The 19,885-nt window shown below is 44.0% G+C and overlaps 1 protein-coding gene and 2 long non-coding RNA genes across 3 annotated transcripts; 2 read left to right on the plus strand and 1 right to left on the minus strand.

Annotated features, from left to right (window-relative positions):
* Positions 1-7,902: 7,902 nt before the first annotated feature.
* LOC130382541 (uncharacterized) lies at positions 7,903-11,253 on the minus strand. The gene is made up of 4 exons (XR_008895586.1): positions 11,023-11,253; positions 9,523-9,580; positions 8,435-8,485; positions 7,903-8,085 (listed from the first exon to the last, which is right to left on the minus strand). It is a non-coding gene; the product is annotated as an uncharacterized LOC130382541 (long non-coding RNA).
* Positions 11,254-11,529: 276 nt separating this feature from the next.
* On the plus strand, positions 11,530-12,678 carry LOC130382543 (uncharacterized). The gene is made up of 3 exons (XR_008895588.1): positions 11,530-11,616; positions 12,306-12,385; positions 12,607-12,678. It is a non-coding gene; the product is annotated as an uncharacterized LOC130382543 (long non-coding RNA).
* Positions 12,679-13,020: 342 nt separating this feature from the next.
* LOC130382666 (histone-lysine N-methyltransferase PRDM9-like) lies at positions 13,021-16,566 on the plus strand. Its single transcript, XM_056590533.1, has 6 exons — positions 13,021-13,039; positions 13,274-13,404; positions 13,962-14,105; positions 14,201-14,265; positions 14,515-14,705; positions 15,112-16,566. The coding sequence occupies exons 1-6, from the start codon at positions 13,021-13,023 to the stop codon at positions 16,053-16,055; spliced, it is 1,494 nt and encodes a 497-aa protein (XP_056446508.1). The 3' UTR covers positions 16,056-16,566.
* The last annotated feature ends 3,319 nt before the right edge of the window (positions 16,567-19,885 follow it).

The following is a 19,885-nucleotide window of genomic DNA, read 5'->3' on the forward strand; positions in this document are numbered from 1 at the left end:
ACAAAGTGCTTATGACAACTTACCTCCGCTTCTCACTAGGGCTGCACGATTCAGGTAAAAATGTGAATCACGATTTTTTTGATTAGAATCAATATCACGATTTTCTGCCACGATTTTTTTCTCACAGATAACAAATACTGTTTATATATATATATTTTTTTAATTGCAAAACAAAGTATTGTATATATTTTTTTAGTATTCATTGAATTACTCATCTGCCATAATTTATTTGAATTCGTTTATTTTGACATACTTTCTTGCAAAAATTGTAAGCATGTGATTCATTTAGATTAATTAATCTAAATTAATAAATTTTTCCTCAGATTAATTAATCACAGAGCCTGTAATTCATTTGATTCTTTTTTTAATCGCTTGACAGCCCTAATTATTATTAGTATTAGATTAACTAGAGTAGCAACAAGTAGAGTAACAACTCACCAATTGCCAGATGTAGCCTATGGCCAAAACATTGGAGTCTGGTCCAGTGGTTGATGGAGATAGCCTTCACTGGTGAAATCAGTAGCTATGAAGTGGACAGTTAGGCTCATATACGGTTCCATGGTTCGGCTGGACCATAAATCAGTCGTTGCTGCAAAATAATCTGCTTCTTGTACTTCTGCCTCGACCGCAGCCCGCACCTTTTTATACATAGCTGGCAGTGCAACGGATGAAAAATAGTTGCGGGACGGGTTAGCGTTTGTCCAATGTATGGATCATCTTTTGAAAGCCGTCACGTGCAACGGTGTTTATTGGAACCATATCCTTTGCTAGATGGTTAGCAATTGCGTCCGTTATTTCCTTACTCCTACTGGAGTTATGTGGGTATGGGGTTGCCTTGTGCAAGGTGTCAGTAATGGATGTCTGTGTTGTTGTTGGACGACTTTCAGACTTCTCCGCTGCGCAACGAGTGAAACACGTGACTAAAAGGCGCTTCGTCATTGGCTGAGGGTGAAGCCCTTCTCAGAACCTAGAAGGGAGAGCGCGCTTGGGAGTGCTTTTAAACCATCGCGTTTATCAGTCGGACTCGGCTCATAAAAAAAAGAGAATCGAATTAATCGATTAATTTAAAACTTAAATCGACACGGGGGTGAATCGAGATCGCGATTTTATAACGATTTATCGTGCAGCCCTACTTCTCACCACGTCTCTTTCCAGCCTCGTGATGGATGAGCCGGTACTGGACCTGAGGCCGGTCTGGCGGAGGGAGGGATGTTGGCAGCGCAGGAGCCTCCGGGAACGGTGCGTCCGACAGCACTTTCAGGTGAGGAGTCACCTTGTGGCCGAAGGAGCAGTCGCTCCTTCTGCCACTTCAGCAGCTCGTTCTGCTCTCCCTGCTGGCAGTACTGGAGCAGCAGCCACACCAGCCAGCCGACATCATTCTCCACAAGCCACCTGAAGGTCTGACCGGCGTACTACCCGAACGTGAGGACCAGCTGACCTTTCCACAGCTCAGCCCCCGACCTCTTGGCAGCCGCCTCTGCTGTCTTGAGATCCAGCCATTTAGGGTCAACAACAGTGCTGCTGCGGGCCTCTGCCACAGACCTTGCTTGCCTCTGTACAGTACAGCATGGCCTCTCCTTGCCGGTACAAAATGATGTTGGGTTACGAGTGTAACTGTTGATGGCTGACCAGCGATGGTTTAGTGGCCAAGCTCTTCCCGCAGACATCACAGGTAAAGGTCTCCCTGGCGATGGCATGGATCTTCAGATGACTCACCAGGTTGGACTTTTCACTGAATGTCTTGTCGCACACGGTGCGACAAGACATTGACAAAGTACCAACCTCCTGTTGGTACTTTGCATTTTCGTAATCATTCTTTAGGTAGTCGGCAAAGCGCTTGAGCAATGGATGATCTGCTGAATGCTTTTTCAAAATGCCTAAATCCTTCGCTTTCACCATTTTGTCTTTGGTATACGTTTTCTCTTGTCTACATTGAAAAAGCTCATTGCTGCCGCAAGATTCCACATCAGATGGCTCTGTCTCTCCGGGTGCCTCCCCAGGGCATTCAGAAAGGGTTTCGGTGACCAACCTTGGATTACCAATGGGCAGAGGAGGAGGGACTCCTGTCACAAACAAGTGATGGTATTTCAGCTCCTCAATCAATCCTTCGAGTGGATTTGGTGATGAGACGATTTGCTTCAGGACTGCATAACTAAAAGCCCGCCCATTCTTCAGGAGGTCACACATCTTTCTTGGCCTTTTCAACCACCTCTAGGATCTGTGGTGGTGTCTTATCCTTCATGCAGACTCTGCGCAGGTGACAGGATAGAGACTCTTGGGTCCTCAAACAAACTGGACAGAGTAGATGGTGTCTATGTGCAGCTGCAGATTTCCTGGTGATTTTTCCAGAGTGATTCATCATGTGTCTATTCAGGGTGCCTTTCAGACTGAACCGCTTCGTGCATTGGTCACACTTGTAGGGCTTCTCCCCAGAGTGAGTCCTCATGTGGACAATCATATTGGCATTGTTGGGAACAACCTTTCCACACAAGACACCGGCCGGCCCTTGCGGCTGCCCTGATGCCCAGTCAGCTCCTCAAGGCGGACGAGCCGTACGCTGCAGTTCAGGCTCTTGGCCACGCTGTGGTCAGCAGACAGCGAGCTCAAGACCTCCAGTTCTGACGCGGCAAAGAGGGTGTCATGGCCGTCCACCGCCAGAGGGCCCTCCCCTTGTCCGTAGACGCTCAGGATGCGCAGCTCCCCGCTGTGACCCGACATGTAGGAGCCAGGGGCGTCCACACGCAGACTCTCCGAGGTGGCGCCGCGCTGCGTGCTGCAGTCTCTGATGACATTGTCTTCTTCAGAGAGGAAAACAGAGAAAGAGAGAAAGTGATGCTTTTAATTAATCATTTTCACAAAAGGTATACAGTATGTACTTTGTACACACTTGTGTATTGGAAGAATTATATTTGGACATTCTTTCTAACTTCTATTTGTCGATTATGCATTTTCCCATGTCGCCCTTTGGATGGTCAAGGGTTAAAGGCTCCTGCTGAGAAGGCAGATTCGAGTACATTCTCAGTTGATCAAGGTTGTTTTCTTGCATAGATGCAATGTGTGTACAAACCTACGGCGGGCATGCCTCCACCAATATCCTCTTCAACCTTGATTGAAATGGTGTCCGGGGTCTGCTGCTTTCCACATAAAGAAGGAAACACACACAAGACATATTCTTTCATTTTCACAGAATAGATGTTGATCCCCACTACCGACAGATTAGTTGGGCATAAGACGGACATAATTGGCAGTGTAAAAAACTACTGAATCATAAAGGTGTGTGCTTTCTATGGGTTTGTTTTAGAGTTGTAACAGAGGAAGCATCTCTTTTGGATGGTGAATGAGAAGATTATTTCCAACCTGCACACTCAGCTCCTCGCGGCAGACCAACCGCTCGGCGCGCTCCAGGCTCTTGGCCGCGCTGTGGTCCGCAGACAGCGAGTTCAGGGCCTCCACTTCTGACGCGGTGAAGAGGGTGCCATGGCCGTCCTCCGCCAGTGGGCCCTCCCCTTTTCCGTAGACGCTCAGAATCTTCAGTTCCTCACTGTGGCTGGACATGTGGGAGGAGCCAGGGGCGACCACACCCAGACTCTCTGAGGTGGCGCCGCGCTGAGTGCTACGGTCTCTGAAGGCATCGCAGTCTTCTGCAGAGGGAGAAAAAAAGGAAAAATCTATTGTTTTAATACATTATTTGCATAAAGGGAGGCATTGTGTATTTGTACACGTGAAAGAAACTCTTTAAATGTATGCAACATTGACACAGAGGGTTTAAAATGGTACTGCAGACACAGATTCACAGTTTTGGAGAGGGCCGTCACCTCCAGCACCCTCCTCCCTAGACTCAAAGCTCAAGAGGTTGGCCAGGTTAAGGACACTCAACGAACAGCAGCGCAAAGTGATCTGAGCACCACATGACAAGCGAGGCAAGCACAATAATTATATTTTGACACTAAAAAGCAACAACGTGTCCTTCCCTCTAAGCTGATCAGCTGACATTCATGCATTATGAATTCAGTGATGTTTGAGAATGATAAACCAGCTCATGTGGCATCCGTCTTGAAACCCTTCTGGGCTCTTGACTGATTCCATCTTTGAAATGCAACTCCCAAGTTTGACTCATGTTTTAGCAGGGCGCTGGTCATGATGCTTTTCCAAAGAGGACCAGGCTTTTTAGCGCAGGTAGAATCAAGTACATTCTCAGTTGATCAAGGTTGTTTTCTTGCATAGATGCAATGAGTATTACTAACCTACGGCGGGCAAGCCTCCACCAATATCCTCTTCAACCTTGATTGAAATGGTGTCGGGGGTCTGCTGCTTTCCACATAAAGAAGGAAACAAACACAAGACATATTCTTTCATTTTCATAGAATAGTTGTCAATCCCCACTACTGACAGATTAGGCGTTTTTACACTGCCAAGCTGGTTCGGTCGCGGCTTGGCACGCCCTACAATTTCAATGTCTTGCCTGCGTATTTATTTTTTTGGATTCAAGACCCTCGCATGCAAGAATGAGTTCACATCTGAATGTAGGCTAAAACGCGATTAACTATTTAAGTGCAAAAATGCCAACATATTCTTCTGTGTGCCTACAAGTATGCGTTTCCAGGTGTTCTGTCTGGCAGGCAACATCCCTTGAGAGAAGCTGCTGAATGGAAGCACTTGATGAGCTGGGCTGCGTAGAGACAACAAAGTAAAATAGGTACTCAATTTGTAACATTGTATATAGTCCATGTGCAAGATGCAAAAAGATATAAGATAAACATGTTTAGTGAATTACATTAGCCTAATACTTAAAATTAGTTCTATGAAATGATATTACATCCTTGATTTGTTTACATATTTTATAGTTCATCTCATCAACTCAATACCATGACATCAAGCTCTTCAGAAATCTGCTAATAACCCTTTGATTTGAATCAGGTGTTAAGAAGGGGAAACCATGCCTATAATAGTGCGTTTCAGGTACACTTTTAGCCCGTAAACAACCAGTTATAACTGGGAGTACAAGAGGGTAGAAGGGGGCGAGAACAAGGGTTGCCCCGAACGCACCATATGCATTTAGGATGAGTTTAACAGGTCAATCTCCTCATCAGTAAAACGCTAGAACTACTGCGGTCCAGTGGCCGGTAAAATACAGTTGTATTCGTTTGTTGTATGGTGAGCAGACATTGCATTCCCTTGGTATCCAAGCAGTAGAGATCATTGCCTGTAGCCCCTTTGTTGAATTGTGCCCATTCTCGTGTGATGCCCCATGCTTGCTGAGATGCACGCTCGACTTACAGTGCGTGTATTTATAGGAATGAATGGGCGGCCATGTATTAGTCCACAGTCCTTTCTTTAATAGGTCCATGGTATTTACACACATAACTGATGCTATCTACCTTAACATTAGCGACAATAACTTGGCTGTTAGCTGTAGCGCTAATGCTAAAGCAACATTATAATGCTAACAAGGTAACCATATACAGTAAAGCAACACAATGATATGGCGTTAGTTAACTTACTTTGTCGAGGTTTGTAGCTGAGCCGAGGAGAGTTGGTACTGATCCAGACTTGATTTTCAGACGTTGAGCAAGTCCAGCTCTGTATTGGCCCAAGTTGAGGAAGCAGTCGTCAGTGAAATGTTTGGCGCTGCCGTGTTCTAGCAACGGGACGGCCATATGTTCCTGACCTCATCTGACTCCCGCGCTGGGTTTGTATCCAGTGGGCGTGGCCTATGACGTAATGGTTCCGGCTTCCTCATCCGTCTAATGGTGCATTCGAGTATTCTCTGCGAGCCGACTCGGATCTCGGACGCCACGCCACCCCACACTAAAATCGTTTTATTATGTTTTGAGCGTAGGTCGTCGGAGAAAAACATGGACGCCACCCGGAAAGCTATTGTTGCGGTAGCATTGGCCGACTACTACTACTATTTTCATTTATTATTTCAGGACTACGAAATAATATAAATGAAACGGTGCGTTTTCACCGTACGAAAACGCAGCCATTTGAACTTCTACAATTTTCACTTCATTTCATGTTTCAATGTATCTTCTGCATATGCAAGTTATTACAGCAATACGAGTGATTGAAATTGCGATTTAAACCACCAAAGCGGTCCAAACACAATGAAAACAGTTCACTGAATGTGGCGCATCCATCTTCAATTCTATCTCGGAAGCCTCGCTCGGTCACCGCTGAGTTCAAACGAGATGGCGAGATCGACTTCCAAGGAAAAGGGGCGTGTTTGTGCGTGTCGCTAGGCAACGTCCTCGGAGCTCCGAGACGGATGGATATTAAAACGCACCATAAAGATGCTGCCAGAGCATGGACATAATAAGGATGGACCACGGACTGGCCGTCCATTCATTCCTATACAAACTGCTCAGTGGCGCAGGGTAGCATACAGGAGCGATTTGCTTCCGCGTTATGGGGCCAAGACTCTCCAATATCATCCGACTGCAGACACAAATGGGCGTTCCCGTGTCGTGGGCGTTCTCGTTCACGCAGACTAAAACGCCCCCCCCCGGCGTTCTCGTGTGATGGGCGTTTTCGTCTACGCAGGCTGGAACGCCCCGTTCTTCTTCGTCGATCTAGTAGTATGGGCAGCATAGAACTGACGTTAGCGCCCCCTTCTTTTTCGATCTCGTAATACGGGTACGTTAGCCAGCTGGGCCTACAGAATGTTGGCTTACATTTATGTGTCGGATCTCGGCCCAAACTTTGCATCAAACTTGATGCAACACGATCATTACAGGGAGGCTCCATGATCTCATGTTCATTATCTTCTGGGTTAGTATAGGTAGGGTATTAGGTATAAGTGAGATGTTTGATATAGTTGTTTAAGAATATGCCCAAATTAAATAATTAATAGATTAAAATAACACTTGGGACATTATGCAGTTCAAATCCAGTTACCAGACACTATGAAGGCTCAAACAGTAGGCCATTTGACTCCAAGTGTTCACTTACTTTTCCCACTGAATGTTTTCAATAAAGACAAAATACAGTAATTGCTCTGTAACAATTAACCTTACAACATACATCGTAGGCACAAATGTATGTTATATACATCGTATAGCATTTGTCACAAAAACAAAAAAGAAAGGAGTAATAAAATACCAGCATTTCTGGGCAGATACATTTACTACAGTAGTATGTACATTTACAAATGAAAGGGATTGCAAAAATGACGTCCCAAATAAAACGAAAAAGGAGTAATAAAAGAACATTATGCTAGGCAGACATCTTTTATGACAAACCTGCCATATGCAACGTGCCTCAGTACCAGGGGTGCTCTTGGCCAATTCTTCTTTTTTGAGAAGCCTTTGAGGCGTAGGGCAAGGCCACTGACACAGCCTGCATTGTTGTAAATCTTTCTAACCGTTATGTAGATGAGATTGTCTTTATTAAGCTTAATGTCCCCTGCCAAACTGTCATTTATATATGGAATGATGGAGAGGCTTGATTAGTTCTCGGAATGTGTTTGAAACCCTGTTGAACACGCCAAGCATCGCCATGTACAGTCTCAGCGTCTCTTGTACAATTTACTGAAGGACTTAGGTTGGTAAGAATGGCCTGTCCTCTGTTGTGCCAGATTGGAGCGTGTGGCTGAGATGGGGAGATGGAGAGGGTGAGCTTGGTGTGCCAGCTAGTCCTGCAGGGCTAGAGAGAGCGAGAGAGCCGAAAAAGAGTGAAGTAGAGCGAGAGAGAGGGAGAGAAACAGGGATTATAATCAACCTTCAATTCAATCACACAAGCCCAGACCAACACAACCCACACCATTAAACAAAAAGGCAATCACTGATCGATCAAAAGCCTGAGAAAGAGCAAGAGAGAATATACGTAAATAGAAAAGTATTGACATAGTATGCAATACCTTTCACTGCTTAGTGATTGGAAGGTGTGACTGAGATGGAGATGGAGAGGGTGAGAAGGAGCCAGCTAGTTCTGCAGGGCTAGAGACAGAGAGACAAGTGTATTGGCTACGATCTTCGTGAGCACCAAAAATAAGTAAATAGCAACATGGACACAGTATATAAACCTTTCAAGCATAAAGGTCTCCAACAGCTGTCCAACCACCACCTCCTGATAGAGCATGTCCCCCTGAAAGTAAAGTTATGCTTTAAATGACTTCATAGCCTAATACAAATCCATGTTACAGTACTGTTTAGCAGTGTAAATTATTGTGAAGATGTAGCCATCTCCTCCCGTAAGTGCAGTACCTGAAGACAAAGAATGTGTATGACCTATGATGCATGTTAATTGTAGCCTCCAGTAAGGATGACTAGATTATTAAAAGCCTTATATTTCATGCTACACATCTGATTGAGATGACTGAAATCATATTGCTTTTGAGGGTAGAATACATTGCGTACTGAAATTAACATACAAATGAGTTAGTTGTTTTGCAAACTAGTCATCAGTCATCATTTCTGAAAATAATGCATCTCACCATCAGCATAAACACCCCACAGCTGTTGCTCTGATACTGGTGAGGTGCGTCCTGTGGTGGTAAAAGGGGAATGTGATTTGTCAATGATTCTTATTAGTATATAATGCCTATAAACTATAAAGTGATATCCACCCTCATTTTGTAGCTACATACAAAAAGTGCACAATGCACTTTGAACAAGCATTTAGCAGCAACCAGGGCCCATCAGCGTCACATAGGAACACTTCATTAAATCATAATAAACAATCTAGAGGCCTGCCTGTCTACTAGGGGTGAAACGGATCAGTGTGTCCACGGTTCGGTTCAGATAACCGTTTTGGGCCTCGGTTTTACGGATACGGTTCGGATTAGGATCAGGTCCGTGAATAGTAAATAGGCCGACTTTTTTTGACGGGGGAGGGTTTTGGGGGAGAAACCAAAAATGAATGAGACCCACAGGCTAATTTGCAATGTGTTAATTGACTGCAAATCAGACAACTTGCAAGGCTTTTTTGTGCAATAAATGTTGCCCCTAAAATTGCATTTGAAAACATGGTGCAACTGGGGAGTGTAACATGTAGGGATAAACCCCGACGAGGCTTAGAACTCTGGCGACGAGCGCAGCAATGAAAGCCATAGTTGCCTCTACCTGTTCCATTATTTCCTACGAACCGGTCCGGCCCTCGAAGGCCGTTATCCCGATTATCACCCGTTTGTATTTATCTCCCGTATATTTAGAATATAATTGTATCAATTACTTTCTTTAAATTTCGGAATCGTGCGCTTGAAAAGCCCAGTTTGTTTTGAACGCTGACAGGCTGAAGGGAGGGGCGGGAAAAGTCTCATTGGCTCGGGAGGCACTGGAGAGAATGCATTCCGCTGGGTCCTAAACACCCTTTTGTTTCGGACGTAGGCTACAGTAGGCAAAATACGCTACATAAGGCAATGCCTTCATGAAACCGAAATCCGCGGATCTCCAGAATGCTCCGAACTGTGGTAAACGAACCGAACGGATTCGGATACAATTCGAATCCGCTGCAGGCCTACTGTCTACCAGTGAATGCTACTCTACTAGATGCAATGAATCGTGCGCCAGCCACACGTTTTACCTCGTCAGCCAAGTAAAGTCCCTTCCATGGTCCATTGGACAAAGCATGTGCCAGGGTACTGAAAAGGTTTGGAAGACGTGTAAGTTGCAATTCATATGCATCATCATCAACACGCATTCAGTCCACACTAAGCTTCGAGTTCACCACGACGCTGAAGTTGGCATCCGATTCGCAGCATCCGATTCGGCTTGAAAACCACTTAGAATCTTCAAATCGGTCCTGATTGAAAACCACTACATCTATACTCTTCAAATCTGGACTACATTATCACAGTGAGGCTATACATTATGTAAAACATAGTTTCAGATTTTTGAAACCTTTACCCTATTTGTGAAAATGCAATGCGGTCTGGACCCCTAAATTAGCCTGTATTGCATTTTCACAAATAGGGTAAAGGTTTCACAAATCTGAAAATACGTTTTACATAATGTATAGCCTCACTGTGATAATTAAGTCCAGATTTGAAGAGTCTAGGTGTAGTGGTTTTTAATCAGGATCAGTTCTAATTCGGTCTGGACCCCTAAAAAGCATTAAATGTGCCTTTATTGCATTTTCACAAATAGGGTAAAGGTTTCACAAATCTGAAACTATGTTTTCATAATGTATAGCCTCACTGTGATCATTTAGTCCCGATTTGAACAGTCTAGGTGTAGTGGTTTTCAATCAGGACCCGTTCTAATGCAGTCTGGACCCCTAAAAAGCATTAAAATGAGCCTGTATTGCATTTTCACAAATAGAAAAAGGTTTCACAAATCTGTAACTATGTTTTATATAATGTATAGCCTCACTGTGAAAATTTTGTCCAGATTTGAAGAGTCTAGGTGTAGTGGTTTTCAATCAGGACCGATTTAAAGTGGACCAGCTGCCGAATCGGATGCTGCGAATCGGATGCCAACTTCAGCGTCGTGATTTCACCCAAGGGTGAATTAAAAGTACATGTTTTCCTAAACGTTGGTCATCAACGAGGTAATAAAGTAGTGACTAAGGGCACATCTGTCATCTGTTTTTCAGAGTGCTAACGATCTTTATTAATTCGTTGCGCCGTGACCGAACTGACAGAATTCTCTGATCTGCCATGCATGTAAACATACTAGTTAGTTTAGACGTACTAGTACGTTTACATGCAGTTTAATCCGATGCGTGTGTCACCACAACGAAGCAGAGTGGCCGCGATTTCATGCCTCTTACCGTGCCAGCTGACACCTTAACATCCAACTTAACAATGTACTTTGGTAATGTTAACCTCACAGTAAAATAATCGGCAAAGCCTTCGCTGCAAACTTTACCCTACCTACAAACCGTCTTAAACGTTGCTGATTTCTGAATAGTATATGCTACGTTTATGGACGAGATAGCATAGCATTCGCTGCTACCGAACCATGCTTGTCACGAGTATTTACATCGGATTCGAATTCGGATACAACGATACCACAGCTTATCAGTGATTTAAATGAGAATACTAAACAGCCAATGTTGTCAAATAAACAATATCATACTTACTGACATAATCTCTCATCATAACCCTTTCGTTTTTCTGGAAAGTTACTACGAGGTAAAACCGCCAAAAAGGAAGGGTAGCATACCCAGCATGCCTTGCGAAACTCACTCACCTCTTCTTGATTGATCGATGAAACGCTACAGGAACGCCTGATGGGCGTTTTTGTGTCGTGACGGAAACGCCCGATGGGCGTTTTTGTGTCATGACGGGAACGCCCAAGCCTGCAGCTGGACCCTTCTCTTTGGTTCTGGCGTCTCTTGGTAAACCACTCATAGTTTAAATACTATTTTACTGAGTACATTGCTATACATACAGACACAGGTGGTGCTGCTGTACACATCACTGCTTCTTTTGTGTCTGTGTGTGTGTGTGTGTGTGTGTTGTGTGTGTTGTGTGGTGTGTGTGTGTGTGTGTGTGTGTGGTGTGTGTGTGTGTGTGTTGTGTGTGTGTGTGTGTGTGTGTGTGTGTGTGTGTGTCAGGCCTGTCCTTTGTGGCTCCAGCCTTCATGAGGAGAGAGAAGCCCGGCCAGGTGAGAGTCTGCTCACCTGAAGAGACAGACTCTGAGGAGGAGCAGCTCTGGACCTCTGGATTGACCGGTACAAAGACATTTACAAGACATTTCTGGAAGGAGTAATGTGCAGTGAACATTATCCCTTTCAAAGCCCTGAAGATACATTAGCCCGCTTTGCTTAGTCATTTGACCAAAGATATAGCAACAAAAAGGGGTTTTATTGATTTTAAGGGATTTTATTGCATCTGAAAAAAGGAAAACCTGTAATAAACGTATTTAATAATAGGTTGTACCTCATAGTAAATTAGCAGGTTATATTACCCATTTTAGTCAGTTAGTTGAAGTGAGTCGTTTATATACTACTTTATAGTCAGTTAGTAGTAGTTAGTAGCATACATCCTTGCTTATAGTTAGTAAGTTAGGATTTATACTTCATTGGTTGTTAGTAGCTTATACTACCTTTTGGTCAGTTAGTAGTAGTGAGTAGGATACTTCCTTACTTAAGAGTCAGTAAGTAGTTAATATGTTACATATTAATTTATCGTAAGTCAGAAAGTGAAATACTACCTTATAGTACGTTAATAGTAATAGGTTTTATACTGCTTCGGTTGTTAATAACTTCTAAGCTACCTTTAAGTCAGTTAGTCATAGTTAATATAGTACATCCTTACATATGGTCTGTTTGTTGTAGTAATAGGTCACATCCTAACTCATATAGTCAGTTGGTAATAGTTAGCAGGTTACATCCTAACCTAAAGCCAGTTATGTCAGCAGGTGCTCGAGTGTGGAAGCCACCACCAGTCAGACAGGGGTCTCTACAACAGCCCAGTACGTCAGATGCAGTTTCTGTACAGGTATAAAACAGCACACATCACCTTCAGCAGCCTTACCATATCCTGTCCTCTATGGTACGAGACCTGCTTCATGTCCGTGTGACAGCAGACTCATGGATTAAGGGTATTAATTACACCAGCACGATGTATAACCTTAGACGTATTGTTGCTAGGAGGTAAGGTGTGTCCTACCCACATTAATAAAACAGGGAGTACTCCTAACTAGAGGTTCTGTCTGTCAGAGTCTCTCAGGGCGGGGCTGGAGTGACCAGGAGGTCTCTGGAGGGACCACTCCTTCTCATCCAGAGATCGACCGCCCCAGAGGAGGAGTAGAGAGGGGCTCTGCAGTCCAGGAGGAGGTCTCATTGGGTTAGCTCTGATCCCACCACTGCTTCACTGCAATAACACCTTGTTGTGCACGTATAGTCTGTAACTGTGTGTGTGTGTGTGTGTGTGTGTGTGTGTGTGTGTGTGTGTGTGTGTGTGTGTGTGTGTGTGTGTGTGTGTGTGTGTGTGTGTGTGTGTGTGTGTGTGTGTGTGTGTGTGTGTGTGTGTGTATCAGTTCTCCATGAACATATGAAGGGCTCAAGGGTTTATTCAAGGGGGAGGAACCTGAGAAATGTCTCAGAGTTAACTACCAAGAACCGGAAATACCTATGGATGACGACTACTTCTGTAAGAGGGCGCTCTCTCTCTCTCTCTCTCTCTCTCTCTCTCTCTCTCTCTCTCTCTCTCTCTCTCTCTCTCTCTCTCTCTCTCTCTCTCTCTCTCTCTCTCTCCTCTCTCTCTCTCTCTGTGCACCTCTTTTTCATTCACAAACCAATTTTTAATCTTCCTGTTTCTGTCTATTTAATATAGATTTGTAGCTGAAGCTCTTTTGGACGTAATAAATAAATGAACTCTCTCCAGTCTGTGATGAGTGTAGGACTTTCTTCCTCGAAGAGTGCGAGGTCCACGGTCCTATCGTCTTCGTGGCTGATCGCCCCGTTGCTGTCAGAGAGAAAGACAGAGCCAAGAAGACGCTGCCCGCTGGGTTTGAGGTAGATGTCGTACTTTAACACAACAAAGTTATCCCCGTCCAATGAGACGGTATAACATTCATTGTTTAATACATTTCCCAGCTAATGTATATAAAAACAGTAATGTGAACAGTTATATTACCAAAGCAGATGGATATATCTCTCCCCCAATGGTTCTTCTTCCTGAATCGTGCTTTCCGTCTATCTCTCCCTCTCTCCCCCCATTTCCCTCTATCTGGCTCTCTTTGTGACTCCCTCTCTGAACTCCCCCCCCCTGTCCCACCCCCCTCTTTCCTTTCCTCCCTCCCTCTTCCTGTCTAAATCTCTCTTTCTCACTTGTTTCCCAACTACACATCTCCATTTATTTCTTATCTTATCTTCCTCTCCCCCCCTCCATCTCACCACCTCTCTCCATTCCTCTCACCTCTCTTTGTCTCTCCCTGCCTCAATCTCTCTACATCTCCCCTCTCCATGTGTGTATTCTATCTCTCCTCCCTCCTCCACCTCTCCCTCCCTCTATGTATTCCTCTCACTCTACGACTCTCCTCCTCTCTCCGTCTCTGTCTCATGTGGGGTAGATCAGAGATTCTGGGATCCCTGGGGCCGGTCTAGGGGTGTTTTACTGTGGAGACGGTGGCCTTCCCATTGGAACACACTTTGGACCCTACGAAGGACACAGGACAGATGAAGAGGGAGCCCTGGAGAGTGGATACTCCTGGGAGGTCAGTGTGTTTGTATTCATTTATTTGATCTAGTCTTGTGTGTGTGCTTGTGTGTTTATTGGATGGCATAGAGTCTGATTAACACATTTCTCCAGATCTACAAAAGCAGACACAATGATTACATTGATGCAAAGAGAGAGACACTTTCTAACTGGATGAGGTTGGACCCTATTCACTTTTATCAGAATCAGAATCAGAAATACTTTATTGATCCCCGGGGGGAAATTGTTGTTATACCATCTACTGCATGAAGAAATTTCATAATTATCTTACTATCATTACTTGATTGATAACATTTATATTTCTCCGTGTCTGTTATCTGATTAGATCCACAATATTTTCTGGGTTGCTATGACATATGCAGAAGATAGACTGTAAAGGTGTGTTGACGTACCCCTCTGTGTGTTAGGTACGTCAATTGTGCTCGTAATGAAGAGGAACAGAACCTAATAGCATTTCAGCACAAAGGAGGGATTCTGTATCGCTCCTGTGGCCTCGTGACTTCAGGAGCAGAGCTCTTGGTCTGGTATGGGGACGAATACGCCAGACATCTGGGAATCGGATTTGATCGACTGTGGAACAACAAGAGCTCTACTAAAGGTCTGCCTTCAAGTCTGTCTTTCTGTCAGGGTTTGGTTTCTATGCGGCCCTTCATGACCACATCTCATTTTAATTCAAAAGAGCTTGGACAATAAACATCTACATTAACAAAGCAGTTAAGAAGTTATACAGGAAATTGTGAAGTTTTAACATAAATTTAAATATAATAAACAAAAGATGACAACATAATAGAAAAATATTCTTACTTGGAAAAAGGTCTAAATGCAAAATATACAGTACCATGGAGGTTTCAAAAAACCATATAAGTATACTAATTCAGGTATGCTTGATTAGGCTGTGCAGCCTTATCAAGCCCCAAAGCCTAAACCACCTGACTCTGGCCAGGTGAGGCTGCTTAAACCAGCCATCAGCAAATAAAATACATATGACTCTCTCTTTCTCCTAGGAGGGAGATCCCAGCTGACACCAGCACAGGCTTTCCCCTGTCCCGAGTGTCCGTACTCCTACACGTCTCAGATCTTCCACCACAAACACATGAAGAGGAGCCACGGCGACCTGTACGGCCGACTGCTGAGGAGTGGAGAAATCAAGGTGGAGCCTAGTCTCCTCCCATACGTCGCAGCCTCCTATCAAGAACCAATCGGAGCCTCCCCGGGAACCGTCCAAAGCACGAGCCAGATTCCAGCAGAAGGAGCCGGACGCCACAGATGTGAGAAGTGCAGTAAAACCTTTAGTCGCTCTGATAGTCTGAAGAGACACCAGCGCATCCACACGGGAGAGAAACCATACCACTGTAAACAGTGTGGGGAAACATTTAGTCTATCTGGTGAACTGAAGAGACACCAGCGCATCCACACAGGAGAGAAACCATACCAATGTAAACAGTGTGGGAAAACATTTAGACAGTCTGGTCATCTGACTGTACACCAGCGCATCCACACAGGAGAGAAACCATACCAATGTAAACAGTGTGGGAAAACATTTAGTCAGTCTGGTGATCTGAAGAAACACCAGCGCATCTACACGGGAGAGAAACCATACCACTGTCAACAGTGTGGGAAAACATTTAGTCAGTCTGGTCATCTGACTGTACACCAGCGCATCCACACAGGAGAGAAACCATACCACTGTCAGAAGTGTGGGGAAACATTTAGTCTATCTGGTGATCTGAAGAAACACCAGCGCATCCACACAGGAGAGAAACCATACCACTGTAAACAGTGTGGGAAAACGTTTAGTAGATCTGATACTCTGAAGGAACACCAACGCATCCACACAGGAGAGAAACCATACCACTGTAAACAGTGTGGGAAAACATTTAGTCAATCTGGTCGTCTCAAGCGTCACACACAACTTCACAGAGGAGTCTCCACCCAAACAACCATGTGAAGAAACTAAATGGTTCCCAGACATCTGTTATTCAGATCTAATCGAACATGGTCCTTGCTGTTATATGTTAAAAGGGCACATGAACGGTTAATTGTTTATCTTATCAACTTTATGTATTTATTTATATTCATGTCTGTATGAGTGAAGGTTTTTACCCGAAAAATAGTTTGAGAGAGATAATGTTAACTGAATTATTCTCTGACGTCATTGTTATATTTATTACATTTGTATGTATTTATTTATTTATCCTGTAGAAATTCAAATAAAATCAGATATGCAGTGTTGAGATGTCTGGTTTTGTCTGGATAGAATAGATGCAGTCCAACATGTTGGTGAATTATATTTGATATGCTGTTATGTATAACGTAGAATTCAAAGGATGAGCTGAGGTCCCGTTACTGACCACCAGAGGGAACCACAGCTCCACGAAGATGTTCCCCTTCCCCGGATTCAGTGACATTTTGAATTAATTATTGATAATTATGTTTCAATCTTCCAATAATAATTACTATTCACCGTCCTTCAATGGAAGTGAGAAAAAAAAAGGATGTCTGATTTAAACCGTTGAAGAGGCCTGTGATTTGGTAGGCTAATACAGTGAACAAATGATAGATATATCAACCAGTGGCGGTGGGTCAATAGAGGGCGCTAGGGCGCCGCCCCTCCGTGAAATATTCACTTCAATATACAAAGCTGCAAACTTGTCGCTTTTCTGCGACAATCGCCGTTTTCTTGGTCTATTTGGTCATTCACGTGAATCGTGCAGAACCGGAGAGTTTTGTTTTTTGGGGGGGGGGGGGTCCAGAATTGCGAAAAATTATAAGTATAAAAAAAACATACAAACTGGTAAGCTTTTCCCACCATCGTATTGGTTTAAATTTAAATAAGCCATTTTTTTAAGCCAATCGTGAAAAGGCCGACAGTCGGCTGACTGGATCTGGCACTCAAATTGTCTTGACCCCGGTGGAGGAGCTGTTAATAAACATAAAATCAGGGCGCCCTGGCATGGAGGGGGTACCTGGAGGTAGCCCATGGAAAGCCAAGAAGGCCACAATCCGGCCCTAGAATGGCGCGGTAAAAGTGCAAAACCGCACGGAAACCGTACGGATTCCGTGCGGTTTGGCAAGAATTCCGTACGGAAACCGTATGGATTCCGTACGGTTTTGAATGACTAATAGCCGCGGCTATTAGTCATTCACTCCGGCTATTAGTCATTCACTCCGGCTATTAGTTATTCACTCCGGCTATTAGGTATGCAGAACGAGCCCCTCCCTCTTCTTTGCTTGACCACTAAGTTTGAAGGCTGTCTAACCAATCAGTGAAGAGAAATACCAGACTAAAGTAACGCATTGTCGAGACTAGAGCTGCAGTGCCTCCATGTTTCGCCGTAACATAAAGCTGTGTTGTCTTTACTAGTTTCACTGCAATGTAATGACCACCACTAGCTAGTGGAAAATACATTTGTGTCTAGTACAGTGTTATGTTAGGCTATAATTGTGATGGCAAAATGTGCGAAATAGCCGTCAATATTCGGGGGTGTCCACATCCCTCGATTGTTGCGTGTCCCCCGATCTAAATGTTCTCAATATGGCATTTCACTATTATATATATATTCCGTTGCGTGGCTGTCCTGGGAGAGCCGTATACGCAGCGTGACTATGACTTTCCGAGCGGATCATGGGGGGCTCTTCAATCATTCATTGAGGGGGGGCCAACCAGAGAGTTCTGTACCCTCCTCATCGACCAAATACAGAACTTCTTTATATCTGAAGGTCCTGAGGGCAACACAACCCTGGCCCTGAACAGTGTTGGTAAGCTTTGAATTTAATTTATGGTATTGGGCGTTGCAATTTAGAGTTTTTAACATGCATTTAAAATGAGCAACAAACTTTAATAACCTTGTGCTTTTCCCCTTATCACAGCATTGCAGAAAGGACAGTACAGGCTGGTGGGGAAGATGATTGCCCTCTGCCTGGTGCAGGGGCAGGTCTCTCCGAGATTCCTATCACAGCGCCTCTACAGACAGGTTTGTAAGCTGTCCCCTCTTCCTGCCAAGCTCCAAAAGGCAAGTAAATGGTTAATGTTAATTGAAACCACTTTTTGGAGAAGTGTTTTTGTGTCAAGATACTGTGTGGTGTGCTCTATAGTGTACTGATGTTGAATTTCATTGTATGACTTATGTCATACACATATGTCAATGCATTCTTTACTGTTAGAAGATAATTTGTGCCATGAAAGTGCTTAGAAATCCCAAATCATGATTATTGTTCCTAATGTATGATATTAGATTGCAGATGCCACACATGTGGAAGGTGCCAGGGAGGCTATGGAGGAGGCCACAGACGAGCTCTCCCTCATGGGCTCCTTTCCTTTGTGCGGAGCCTCCCGCATAGGGATGAGCTGCTGGGGGCAGCCCTCAACTTCCTCACAGAGGGCCGTATTTTGACTGCTCTCAATCAGTAAGTGGAGCTGGGAATTGACTATTTAATGGACTGAGACCTTTGTGTTGGAGTGAAAAGTTATCATGTGTTCCAAAATAATCTAAATTTATATTAATTGAAAGGATTCCTTGTCTAATTGATTTTTATCTTCACATTATGTACAATGGAGTAGGCTAGAACAGGCTTCAGAGCAACAGACCTTATATTTTCTATGATCTATTATCTCATTGATTTTACAGATTCAAAGAAGGGTTGGAGACCTTCGGGATTCTAGCTCTTTTGAGGATCCACCATGAGGAGCTCAAGGGGGTCTTCATGGACACACCTGAGCCGCTGCTGGCCTCCCGGTTGGAGTCCACATTCATGACGTCCTACCTGTCTGAGCCGGGCTCCAATCGGAGGAGGAAGGAGGCCAGGACCCTTATATATTGGAGGGACTGGCTGATCGAGGTGGAGGGTAAGGAAGTGTTTCTATCTACAACCCTTATCTATCTAATTGTTCTTTGTTAATATATGCTTATTCTGAATTTGATGCACAATTCAAAACAGGGGACCACCAAAGAGGAAAGCTGTAGAATGCTCAAAAAACAACAATGTTCAACTGTTTCAACATTAGTAACTGGTAACAGGTGATATTATCATGAATGGATATAAAAGGGGCATCCTGTAGAAGTTAAGTCTTCACAAACAATAATGGGTCACAATACACAAAGGAAAAATACAAGACTGTTTACAGCTCTGCATGAATGAACAAATGCACACATGAAAAATATTTACTATTTGATTTGTGAACCTAGGCATACCTGTAAATACAGCACTGCATAGGGAATTATATTGAACCGATTGTGACAGAACCAGAATAACACATTTTATATTTTTTTCGAAAGAATGACACTATTAGTGCACACTTAGGGTTAAACAAGGACTTTTGAACATTTCTATTGTGATCTGAGAAATGCAACACAAACCAACATAAAACATAACCTTAATTTCTCTGCTGAGATTAATAAAGTATATCTTATCTTAACTAAGGACGACGAAAGATTGGCACATGTCAGGCAGTGTAAAATTCCTGTTAATGTTCACATGCGGTCGTTCTTACAAGTTATCTCTTATGTACTAACAGATGGAGATACGAGTCTCACCCTGGGGGCGGTTCTGGCGTTTGCCACGGGCCTCAAAAGGATTCCTGCTGTGGGTTTTCCCATCGGACCCCGGCTTGAATTCCTCCATGAGGAAGATGGACCGGCCCTTTTCCCCACGGCCAATACCTGTTCCCTGGTCCTCAGGCTACCGGTGTATCCGGAGTACAATCGATTTAAGGAGGCCATGAAGGAAGGTGCCCAACCCCGTGGAAGGACGCTTGGAGTGCTCCCCCACACACACACA

Source organism: Gadus chalcogrammus, chromosome 5 (genome assembly GCF_026213295.1).
Source record: "Gadus chalcogrammus isolate NIFS_2021 chromosome 5, NIFS_Gcha_1.0, whole genome shotgun sequence".
Lineage (NCBI taxonomy): Eukaryota > Metazoa > Chordata > Actinopteri > Gadiformes > Gadidae > Gadus > Gadus chalcogrammus.

Excerpts from the sequence above, each read along its gene's own strand:
- LOC130382666 (XM_056590533.1), top strand. Across the intron at positions 14,106-14,200 it reads AGAGTGGATACTCCTGGGAG|ATCTACAAAAGCAGACACAA; the intron begins GTCAGTGTGTTT and ends ACATTTCTCCAG. Across the intron at positions 14,266-14,514 it reads ACACTTTCTAACTGGATGAG|GTACGTCAATTGTGCTCGTA; the intron begins GTTGGACCCTAT and ends TCTGTGTGTTAG.